The 12,357-nt window shown below is 41.7% G+C and overlaps 1 protein-coding gene across 1 annotated transcript; it reads right to left on the bottom strand.

The window, feature by feature from the left end:
* Nucleotides 1–8,282: 8,282 nt before the first annotated feature.
* LOC110898761 (molybdenum cofactor sulfurase) lies at nt 8,283–11,288 on the bottom strand. The gene is made up of 2 exons (XM_022145593.2): nt 10,590–11,288; nt 8,283–9,598 (listed from the first exon to the last, which is right to left on the bottom strand). Exons 1-2 carry the CDS (start codon nt 11,140–11,142, stop codon nt 8,409–8,411), a joined length of 1,743 nt encoding a protein of 580 aa, XP_022001285.1. The 5' UTR covers nt 11,143–11,288; the 3' UTR covers nt 8,283–8,408.
* Between the last annotated feature and the right edge of the window lie 1,069 nt (nt 11,289–12,357).

The following is a 12,357-nucleotide window of genomic DNA, read 5'->3' as shown; positions in this document are numbered from 1 at the left end:
AGGTCCTGGGCAAAGGGGCCTACAAATTGCGCACCCTAGATGGCCACATCTTACCAAGAACTTGGAATGCGCAACAATTGCGCAAATGTTACATGTAATCTATTTCGGCCTTGCGCCATCTTTCAATTCACTACGCCGGCTACAAGCCATTAGCAATTATGTATGAAGGCCTAAGCGCCCATTTCTGACTTAAATGAAAACATACGACATGTTTTTCTATTACATTTTTTCGTTACAAATGCATGCTAAACTTTTGATTAGCGCGAAAACACTCCAGCATTTCAGGGTTGTCCAAACCACCTCCAAGGTCCTCCGCGAACAAAGCGTGAGAACGGGTGGATACCTTAATACTTAAAAAACGCTTCCATTTATTCGAGCTAATTTAACATAAAGTTTTTATAGCAATGCAATAATTGCAACGGAAAAAACCAAAATGTTTCATTTCATTTAAAACTTGCGCAAATACGCAGCATTGTACATAGAGTGTGGAAATTACAAAGGCACAAATGCCTATCAACCGCCTATTCAACAAACTATCCTATTCATCGCGGCGATCATCACCATCATCTCCGTCATCTTCACCATCATCATCGTTGCCATCATCATCACCATCGCCGCCATCATCACCAGCTGGCTCTTCGTCGGACAACTCGACGGTAACTGGTGGATCGAGGACTGCCTTAAGACGCTGGCACCAGTCGTCTTTCTTCAACGATTCAACAACCAACTCCATGATAGGCAAGGAAAGGTTGTCATAGGAGTTTTCAGCACTTGCCAGTGCAGCATCAGCATGTTCCGTCACTGAGCAATGACTTATGTCAAATTCCTGCCCAAGCATCTGCTCAACGTGATCGGCACACTCCAGGTAGCCTCCCCGATAACCCACCGCACGCGCCGCATCTGTCAGAGCCGCCACGGCGCGGTCTAGCTCGCCCGCATTCAGGATGGAGTTGGCAACCTTCACAAAAAACAAAAAGCATTAAAGATAAAACTCTCAACAAGAAAAAGCATAAGACAAAGGCACTTACCAGCACTACTCCACGAGTGCGCATCCATTCAGCTTCTGAGACAAGCGTATCGACGATGCCTTGAGCCTCGGAGTAGTTGGTTTGGGCCACATTCAGCGCAGCAGTGCTAACAGCACGCGCCTCCTCAGCCGTAGCAGCCTTAACCCTCTCGGCTTCCAGGTCGATCTCCAACGACTCGCATCTGTCAATTTGCTCGTTTAAGCGACGTTTGAGCTCCGCAATCTCAGCGTCCTTGGCGTGGAGATCTCTGTCCTTGCTGGACAGCTGTAGTTTGACCTCAGACAATTCAACCTGAAGGCCGACAAAACAACTTAGGCCGATGTATTAACAAAATAGCAAGTATAAAGGAAAACAAATAGACTAACCTCCACCTGCTGTTTGGCAGCCTTCTCTCCCTGCGCCTCCTCTACCTTCGAGGTCAAGTCAGCAACTTTAGCCTCAAGATCAACTATCTTCTGTCGAGCCGCATAGGCGCGCTTGTTGTCTTGGGCACAAATACGTTTAAAATCGGCCTTCTCCTTGGCCAGTTGCTCTTCAACATTGTGGAGTTTTTTCTGCAGCCCCTCGCGGCCCCACTCTTCAGCCTTCTTGTCAGCCTCAAACTTGGCTCTCTCTTCACCAAATGCGGCTTTAGATTTTTCAAATTCAGCAATACGTTTCAGCATACGCTCGCGATAAGCCTCCCAGTCGGCGCGCTCCCTAACCATCGTTCGCCATTCGCGAACTATTTGATGGTTGGCAGCACGAGCGTTAGCCTCACCAAGGATATAAGTACGATACAACATTTCGTGAGGTTTCGCCCTTTGCCGATGGACTTCAGCAGGTGTAAAGGAGTTCAGGAACCACTCGCGCGCAGGGCTGAACTCAACGAAGGTATCTTTCTGTTTTAAACTCCAGGGGGCTTGATGAGGAGCGTCACCACGTTCTTCTTCATTGTAAGTCTTGTAGTAAATATCCCCAACGGTGTCCTTCGCACCTATCACATTGGGGTTATAACCCCCAGCTCCACCAGAGCTCGCGCCGCTTGAGGAGAAGCGGCTGGAACCCTTGGAAGTAATAACAGGACCGGTGTTAGTTGGTTTGGTGACCTCAGGACCTGGAGATTTAAGAGGCTGATCCATAGCCTTTTTCGCCGTTAGCTCCTTCTCCAAGGCCTGCTTCCTCGCCACTTCAGCCAACCTCTCCTGCTCCGCCCTCTGCTTCCTCTCCTCCTCCTCTTTTCTCTTTCTCTCCTCCTCTATCTTCTTCCTCTCTTCTTCTTTCTTTCTTTTCTCTTCCGCAACTCTCTTCTTCTCCTCCTCTCTCTTCCGATCCTCCTCCACCTTTCGCTGCGCCTCAGCAGCCTTCGCGGCATCCTGAGCAGCAGTGTCAGTGGACTTGACGGTAATCTTAGGCCTTTTTGCCGCAGCCTCACTGAACGTGACACCCTTCTCAGGGGTCTTCTTCTTGATTTCTGAAAAATAAAGCAAGTGCATTTGAGTAAAGAGAAAAGTATTAAGAGGAGAAGCGAAGAACTTACCAGGAGAAAATTTGTATAACGAGCGCAGCTTGCTCGTTTTCCCAACCACGGGAATCACAGCAGATGTAGGGGCGGAAGCCACACCAGTCGTGGCTTCGCTCCTACCCCTCTTCCGCCCAATAAGCTGGGCACCAGCATCTTCCTCTTCTACTTCTTCATCTTCTGGGAAAGACGGAGTCGCGCCAGCTTCAGGGTTACGAGAACCCGCGCTCCCCGAGCTTTTCGACCCACCAGCACCAGTCTTCCCCTTAGCTGCATGTGATAAACCTTCATATGAGTCACTGATTATCACATAGTCGTCTAAGTCACGTTGACGAAGGCGAAGAGTACCTTTGACAGCAGCAGATGTTGCGCGACTAGGGCCAGTGCCCTTACTGGTCACCTCAGGCTCCACCTTCTTCTTCCTCTTCACCGGTTTCTTCTTCTTCTCCTCGGGGTCAATCCCCAGGTCGCGCAACACACCTGCAAAGATTTTAGACCAAGAGCTTAGCTCGCCGCTGGAAGAACCTACGGACTCCTCGCTGGAAAGATAGAAAGTCTCTTTCCCAGCGAGAGTCACAGAGCGCAATGGACGAGGTTTAGGGTATTGCGCACCTTCAGTAGCGGTCGGCGGTGAAGCGAAAGCATCAGCAGCTGGAAACATAAAATTGACTTTAATCTGGTCGTACCAGTTTTCCTCGTCATCGCGCAAGGGGCGAACGCCCATGGAACCACCAAATGTCGAGAAGGCAGCTTGATAGAGTTGCGCTTCTAAACATGCACTTAAGTAAGTTAGTAGCAATTAAAGCAGATTAATTAAAAAAAACAACAAAGAGGAAACTAACCTTGATCGCCGATCTTCAAAACCGGAACCTCCCTGCTGCTAGGCGACCACTGGTCACTCATCTTAGCAGCAACCAACACATTTTCCCCAAACACCCGATTTGGGGTTGGGGTTAGCTGCTGGTACCACCGAGCAGTTTTTGGGATGGGAAGATCTTCCTTCGGTATGGCCTCGGTCCAGTCCCTAAAGGGCATGGCAATCGGCAAGACTTCTTCCCTGATGAAGAAGAACTTGGGTTTCCAGTCGTGGAAACTCTTAGGAGGATTCAACAAGATCTTCTTTGCCGCGCCCCGGCTTGCAAACGAGAAGAACCCCATCGTTCTCTGCAACTGGTAGAAAGCACGAAACTTATCTACCGATGGCTCGACGCCATGGGAATGGCACAAAAATTCAAAGTGTCGTACCCTCACCATCCCGGGAGGGCTCATTTGAGATATATGGAAATTGTAGTAAGAAAGGATACTGCCTAGGAAGTTGGTCGCCGGCAGTCGGAAATTACCCTGAAGAAAGAAGTCTTCATACAGGGTAATGTAACCGGGTGGTGCATCAGCCGCGGTCTGGCCCTGAGCCGGATACCGGGCATCCCACTCCGGTGGGAATCGGAAACTACGAACGATTTGTTCGAAAAGCCCTAAATCCCATCTGAGGACAGGAACTGGTCCTTCCTCAGTAACAGCAACCTCCTGATGTTCTTCACTCATCTTTTCAGAAAGATCTGGAAAAAACTCGAAGAAAAGTTTGAAGATTTAAAGGTATGAAGAACACTTTGAAGATTCAAAGAATTTTGAGAGGAAAGTAGAGAAGAAACGAAGAGAAGTGAGAATCTCTCACCTTCTCTTCGGATATATACACCCATCGCATTTAATGCGATGGGTAACCGTGCCGCGTTCGCCGCTAGGTTAACCAACAGGAGGTTGCCACGTCAAGCGGGAAACCAGGGGTGACGGTTACCACGCGCGCGTGGGCCTCACTCTCCTGACATGAAGTGCAACCGCCGCAGGCGGCATGATGACACCCGTGCCAGGGGTCAACTCAAACGTCGCTCTCAGCGACTTATCTCACCAACCTGTCAGAAGTTCAAATTTCGAAGTTTCCCGCCATAAATGTTGCAAGTAACTTCATGCAGAAGTTACATGCACCGCGCCAGCTACATACCACCTCCAATAAACCCGCGCGCCTGATCAGTCAAACGACAATCCCTAAAGACCTGCATTGGTACGCGCGCAATTGAAAACAACATTTTCCACATGCGCCATACCAATCAGGATCAAAAGAACTTTTCCCCTATTACACTTATTTCTTCTAATTTTATTAAGTCCAGAGCTCCAAACACTCGCGTTGCGCATGGTGCAGCACTGGACTGGGGGGACTTGAAGGGGTATGGTCCCAAAAGCCGCGCAAACCTCCGACCAGGTTGCGCGCGGAACCATACTCCTTATTTCAGAAAACTTATTAACATTATCCACGCGCGACCTACACGCGTTATAGTTTACCCGCGCGAGGCAAGGCTCACAAGAGGCCCAGATATCAGCACTTAGCATAAAACAATGGAAGAAATGAGCCACTCAGTAGGGAAGCGCGCGGCTACCTACAGTGGTACATAAGGGACAAGTGGCAGTAAAAGGAGCCAATGAGCGTCTAGCAGGCTCTGGTCAATCGTGCGCCACGATCGCCTGACGAGAAGTACACAAGGACGCCTACATGGCACCAATCAGAGGACGGAGACAACTGTCCCACGATCTCCACTCGTCTGCTGATGACCGAAGGACAACAAGGCCGACAACAATGACACGTGGCTCCAATCAAGGTGCGCCAGCACCAACGAGCATCTAGAAGCCACTAAGCGGTCGACGCCAGTGAGACAAAGAGCATATCCGTTTTGTTGTCCGCTTCTGGCCCAAGGCCCATCAGCCCACAACCTCTTACACCTCTCCGGCTATAAATAGAGACCTTCATTCCTCAGGTTAAACATTCTATTCCCTTGGCTCTCACTCTTTACACTTAATTACTCTCAAAGCAGTCGTTTATTCTCACGCCGGAGCCTGGTTAAGAGGGAAACCCCCACATTCCCCTCTTAACGAGTAACGGTGTTCTGTTTTGCAGGTTAGATCACCAAGTCGAAGCTCAAATATCCTTAAGAAGATTAACCCTCATGAAAGGAACATAAACCAATCTAATTAATTCCCTAATTAGATCACTGTTTCTTCAGTATGCACAGGTAATGATGGTGGCTGGCGATCACCGGGTTGGCTTTTTTGCCAAAGAGTGAATTGAGGCCGGTGAAGAACTCTTCTATGATTACTGTTATGGTCCTGATCAGGCACCTGTATGGGCCCAGAAGCCTGATGGGTCTAACCGAGATGACCTTTTAGTTCCTCAAGGTCGAGCCAAGAAGCACTAAGCCACAAACCATGCTCATTAGGTAAGAACGGAATCGGCTATGTTATTTCAGGTTTGGCATAACAGTGCATGTGCTATATATGCGTGTGCAGATAAGGACTATAAGTTATATACAGAATATATAATATAGTTATAATAACGTGGTGTATTCCTGGCCTCTCTTTAGTATATAGTTACCAGAAATAAGAGATTTGGCAATGGTATTATGGTGGAATGTATTTATGATGTTTAGACTTTATAAGGTGATGTACTTGTATAGAGCTTACCTTTGTTACCACTGATAAGAAATTTACACGTTAAAAAGGTGTGTAATTTTGTTGAGAAAAAAAAAAGAAGTGAGAGCAAGTTGCTAACTTACAGACCATCTAAAACAGAGAGAAAGGGTTCCGGCCACGATTCTTACCGGATGTCGCTTATATGGAGATAGCCGTGCACGATTAGTCGGTTTGTTGTTTAAATACTCATTTACATCTCGCCTCTGATTGGGTTCTGATCTTTTTTATTCGTGTCATAGGTCTAATTGCAAGGGGTTTTTCTTTTTGTCATGGCGCTCTTGGTGTCCCTCTTACCCTCGCAAAAAAGCAGCCAAGGTATACGAATTAATTACAACTTCACAAAGGTCCCAGCCAGGATATGATTTACAATGATAACAGTCAATTTCATGCTCTCACATTTGTAAGGTTGGTTTCTGAGGGGAATCCATTGTTTTTAAAAAAATGGTGAAAGACACCAGCAGCAGTGCACCGTTCTATGACGAACCATACCAAGCATTGCTTGTTTGGTACAACAGATTCGAGCTCAATTGTCAGCAGCATGTTGATGTTTTTTTATTTTTTGGTTTTAGGTTGGATTTAGTTACCAGCAGCAGCTGGTTCTTGGAATGAGGCCGGGTGGTGGTCGTAGGTTTGTACTAGCTGTCTGTCTGATTAGGTCAAAGCCGTAGGTTTGTATGTATTTAGACTTTCCTTTACAGATCTTATATTGTTTGTTAGTAGTAACAAATATTGCATCATCAACAAATTATGCTTGATAGAGTTTCAGGTAGTGTTCTTGAAGAATATATATAAATTTGCCATTTATTATCTGTTTCTTTTTATAGTAGCCTAAATTGCATTTTCTTTTATTGTATAAATGGGTATTTGACATGTGGTTATTATCTATTGAACGGTCTGATAGTTGTCAAAAATGGCCATGAGCTTCAGGTGGCTATGCGTGTGGACATAATTTTTGAGCCAATAAAACACCCTATGTGGCATGAGGCATTATGCATAACACATGACTTGTTGGATCTGTGAAAGATTAAAGGTTTATCGTAGGCTACTAAAGAGAAAAGTGTGTCCAATTCAGAAATATAAACCACCTGAAAGCGTCACAACTTATATATGATATTTTTTTAATCATTTTAAGGGTTGAATTACGATCCCTCCCTATATTGTCGACTCCGCTGCAACGCGCGGGTTTCCCACTAGTATATAGTAACAAACTACAAATACATAAAAATATTTAGGATTGATTGACAATGTCACTAAGCCAATGTGTACAGCCACAAACAGCTTCCAACTCATCACCAACCCTTAAGAATCTTGATGTGCTTCTCTACTTGTACATTAAGCCATATTGTGCATCATTAACTTGTAAAAAAGGAACAGTAAAAGTAACTCACAAACTAAAATTGTAAATTAATATAGGGGAAATAACAACAACAATAATAATAACAATAATAAGAATAATAATGTGAGTGATCATTGATCAACAATGGATGGCAAGTCTACTTAAAGTCCAGTGGACAACGGGGAAAAGAACCCACTTATATAAGCCCAAGTGTAACATAAAACGGCAAATTGTTTTAGGCCCATTGACTTTTTAGTATTTTATCGATAAGCCCCTTTTAACAAAAGCCCAATTCTAGTAGCAAAGAAATTACCCAATGCCCTGCTACCAATCGTACGCAACCTTGTTTGTTTGTTGTAAGTAGGTGAGTTCTTGAACTTAAAATTTAAAGGTTTAATTTTGTAGCATGGAGTTTTTCTTTTATGTTATTTATTTTGATGCTGGCAATATTAATGATGACATCTTTACCACTTGTTATTATGTTGTTGACCATGGGTGTGATGTTGGTGGTCTAATTGGGGGATAGTGGGAGTGAGAATTTGAGGGGGTTTATTTAGGATTTTATGTCTAGTTTTTATTTTTTTTAACGGGGTATATCGAGTGATCTCACAAGAAAACAAGTAAAGAAAATGAGTGTACGTGTTATCTACGAGTAAACAACGGGACCATTCGGACAATTTTTAATACTTAGAGACTAAATGGTAAATTACAGACAACATAAATAAAAGAAATTTGCCGTTAAAAAAAATTACTACTAAGTTTCTTGTTTAATTCGTGATTGATAGTCTATAAATAAAGAGAAACTATCACCTCTATGTTATGTATTAGTTACAATACAAAACACTTGTGTTAAAATATTTAGTTATCTAATAATGTTAAATATCTAGTAAGAACATTGATCTAAACTCTAAAGAATAAAGCATTACTTTTACAAAAGATATAAAGTGATTGCATCAACATTTTTACACTTTCAAACGTGTTTTTTCTTCTTTTCTAGTTACAAAAGATTTAGGTTATTGACTACGCATTACACTTCAATCGTTTTCTGATTTAGAGCGGTATATCTCCATCGTTCCTTCTCGACATAATCCGCATCCAAAAACCGAGCCACAAACGCCCATAACCTATAAACATCTTCAAAATTCGCCAAAAAGTTTATCGCGGCAGTCACCACGGCGATATCCGGCACCCCTTTACTCTTCTTCGTGCCACCCTCGGTCATTACGCGCTCTTTTTCCTCTACATACTTGTCATCAAACCATATCTTGTGTAGAGAACCTACGCTCAACGATATATTATTTCGATCAGAAAGCTTTTGCACTAGGGCCGGCTCAACTTTTTCACCTTTCCAATCATAGATATTGAATGCTAACGCGGGTCCACGGTCAAATCTAATTCTCGGACCGTAAATTTTAATCAATGGTGTCTTGGTCTCCGTGTTGGGATGTTCTAGCTTCGTTAGCGCGTTAATCAGCCAATTTATCAAGCACCTAGTGCGCGTACTAATTTGCATCAACCCTAACGAATCCACATGATCTAACCCCCTATACTCGATCGGTAAACCCTTGTTCTTTTCGCCCTGGGTGACGATTTGTTCTTGTTGAAGTTCTAAATCCGTTCCGGATGAATGTTCTTCGTCCGATTGAGCCTGAAACGATGAGTTCTTAGCCGGGACAAGAGTGGCTATCCCCACGCATGAATCTTCCAATATCGATATCATCGATTTCTTGACAAACAAGCATCCGAATCCACTCGGGTTTTCACCAAAAACCTTGTAGAATGAACAAATAAGAAAATCCGGCCGAATCAACGACAGCCCGAAGCTATCCATGTCTTTTGGGCCCAATGCACATGCATCTAACAACACATGCCACCCGTTCTCTTGTGCCTTGAGCATCCACTGATACGAGTAACTCGCGCCAGTTGTTCGCGATTGAAGTGGGAACACAAATAACCCTCTTGGTTTTTTCTTTTTCCTATTTCTCTCTACCATTTTTCTTAATTTCGCGGAATGAATCCGCATTCTCGGCCACTTGAATTCGGCTGACATTACCTTAGCTCCTCGTTTTTCAGATGTCGTAACCAAGGTGTCCACAGCCTCGCTATTATAATCGTATACTGTTAGCAGTTTACGACTCGTTTGGAAAGGATAAGATTCTGAAACAATCTTGAATGCTGATGACTTGTTTGAAGTAAAAACCATGGAATAATCATCACCTGAAATAAAATAGAGGTGTTCATTATTCGGTTTCAAAGCGATTAAGACCATAGGTAATGGTTAATGCCCACTAAGGGGCATTTTTCACCACATCATCATCATAATGCCCTTTTAAAAAAGGTGTAATGGTTAATGCCCATTTCATTTATTACTTTCCATTATTTTTCTTTTCTTTGGGCATTATTATAGAAATGTCCTTTACTCTTCATGCCCCTATAATGCCCATGAGTAATGGTGTAAGAGCATTATCAAAATCTTTCATGCCCTTATAAAGCCCCATTACATATGGTCTAAAACGAAACTAGAACAAATGTAACCGTTTAAAATCAAACTTAATTAAATTCGGTTTCTGGTCAAAACCGAATTTGGTTTTCAGCTTTTGGTTTTTAGAAATCTCAAAAAAAATTGAACCGAATATCAAATAATGGTTTTTACTTAGCTTAATTCAAGTACATTTTAGCCCAATTTTATTTAAACTCAATTCCATAACAAAATGATTAAAAAAATGTAAAAAGGTAAGATAATAAATGCTAATAACTAACCAAAAAAAAAAAAACTTATGCGGTTTTCAACCGAAATCCAAACCGAAAAAATATGGGTTTTCAATTCGGTTCAAACCAATCAAACTGAAACCGAACCAAAACTCGATCGAATCAAACTTTCAAACGGGCGAAAGCGTTGTAAATCCAACGCCAAAAACAAATAATTCGAAAATAACGCCCACAGGGGCCGATGAGGGGCGTTGTTTGGGCGTTTTTGGCGTAAAAAAACACCCCAAATTGAACGATTACGGGTGGTCTTAGTACGGTTTTCATTTAGCCGAAACCAAATCGTGTATTCTATTTTTGATTTTCAGAAATTTGAATTTGGTTCGAATCGATCTTATAAGGCTACTCAATCTAAAATAGTAAAATGAAATAATGACTAAAATAGTTATTTGGTTAAAACTGAATAAACTGAAAACCGAACCAATGAACACCACTAACTAACCTGAAACATTCATGAACTCCATGATCCTCTTCCTGATACACGACTCGAATGGAGATCCTTCACCACCATGAAGCAGCTGGGACTTGAGATTAACAGACCGGTAAATCGTATTAAAGAACGGGAAATCGGAGTGCAAATCACTCGAAGAAGGAGTGGAAGGGTGGTGTGTTTGAAGCTGCAAGTGTGAGAAAAGCCCGATACCAATATAATCAAGACATATGCGATTCGAAAGCGAAAGATGGTAATATTCCTGCCCTCTAATCCTGTCCACTCGAGCAGTATCCGAGTATTTCGGATATGTTTGAGTGAAAGTAATCAATGAATCTTTATAACTAGGAAGAGACTCATGATCCGTAAAACGCGTGTTTGGAAAGAAAGAAGTGGTTGTTGTAGTAGTGAAGTGTTTCCGGCACGCAGATGATGTGCTTGTGGTGGTGGTGGTGGTGGTGCTGGTGCTGTTGATCGTGGTGAAATCTGGTAAAGAAAATAAGGGGTTGGAACAACAACCATGTGAGCATACTTGTTCAACATGTTTCAAACATGGTGAGTTCATAGTTGTTGATGATTAATGAATATGAATGAACATATGTTGATGATGGTGTTAGATTATATATATAGATAGATATATATATATATATGATATGATGTATAAGGTTTTGAAGTGGACATTGTAATGATTGTTTGAATGGGTCATGTTTCCATGTATGAGAAGACTTTTTCAGTTTTGTAATTTATTTTGTGGGGATTGAAAGTGGCATTTATGTGTAGTACTAAAAGCCGGTATATGCATTCAAACATAGATGGGATGATACAAAATAATTAATTTAATACGACCATATTACATTAATTCGTCTTGTCTTGTTTAGTAAATGGAGACTATTTCAATCAAACCGTGATAGTTACGTTATGTTCACTAACGTGGTTAAAGTTTGCTGAATTCGGAATATTATTTTACCCTTTCTATAAAGATCTAAGCAAATATTAATTATCATTACAAAACATTAACTTACTATGACAAACGCAAAAAATAAATAAATAAATAAATAAAATAAAACCGAATGCAAGTGATTAAAAACGTTGTGAATTATTCATATCTTCCTTTTGGAATTCTGCGATTCTTACATAAAAAATCATCAAAAATTTGTGATATAGGTTTAAATTTTAAGTCGTTTAATTATCTCATAAATGAACAATCAAGCTAATTTTTCATATTTAAAGAAAAATAGAAGTGAGGATGGAGAAACATTTACATGTATGTTGTTTTTCTTTAAGAATAGTTTGTTTGTGTTTTTCGGGGCCATCGGGTTAAGTTATAATACAAAGTATTTAAAAATAAAAAGGGTAAGAAGTCATCAGAGAGTGACAAGTGTCTTAGGATGAATTAAATGAAAAGGGTAATTTTGTATACAAAAGGAAAGAGAATATGCACATGCAAGTCACATGTTATTTCCCCTCTCCCCCAATTTTTAAACGTCCGTAACTTTTTTATACGTCATTTGTTTTAAAAAAAAATTATACCATAAAAGCGAACGTTTTTTTTATCTTTAATATGAGTACCATATTGTTATATTTTTCAAAGAAAAATCAAAAACCCAATTGCATATTACACAATGGACATAATTTAAAACACAATGTAAAGTAGATAAAAAACACAATCAATGACAACAGATAAAGACACAATGGACAACATACTAAAACATAATGACCATAACGTATAACACAATTGCGATAACATATAACACAATAAGTATCAGACTAAATAAAAACA

This window comes from Helianthus annuus, chromosome 13 (assembly GCF_002127325.2).
Source record: "Helianthus annuus cultivar XRQ/B chromosome 13, HanXRQr2.0-SUNRISE, whole genome shotgun sequence".
NCBI lineage: Eukaryota > Viridiplantae > Streptophyta > Magnoliopsida > Asterales > Asteraceae > Helianthus > Helianthus annuus.
Note: the sequence above shows the minus strand (reverse complement) of the source record. Positions and strands in the feature narration are given on the sequence as shown.

Coding starts and splice junctions, on each gene's coding strand:
- LOC110898761 (XM_022145593.2), bottom strand. CDS start 11,142: ATGAACTCACCATGTTTGAAACATGTTGAACAAGTATGCTCACATGGT. Junction 9,599..10,589: donor GGAGTTCATGAATGTTTCAG/GTTAGTTAGTGG, acceptor ATTTTATTTCAG/GTGATGATTATTCCATGGTT.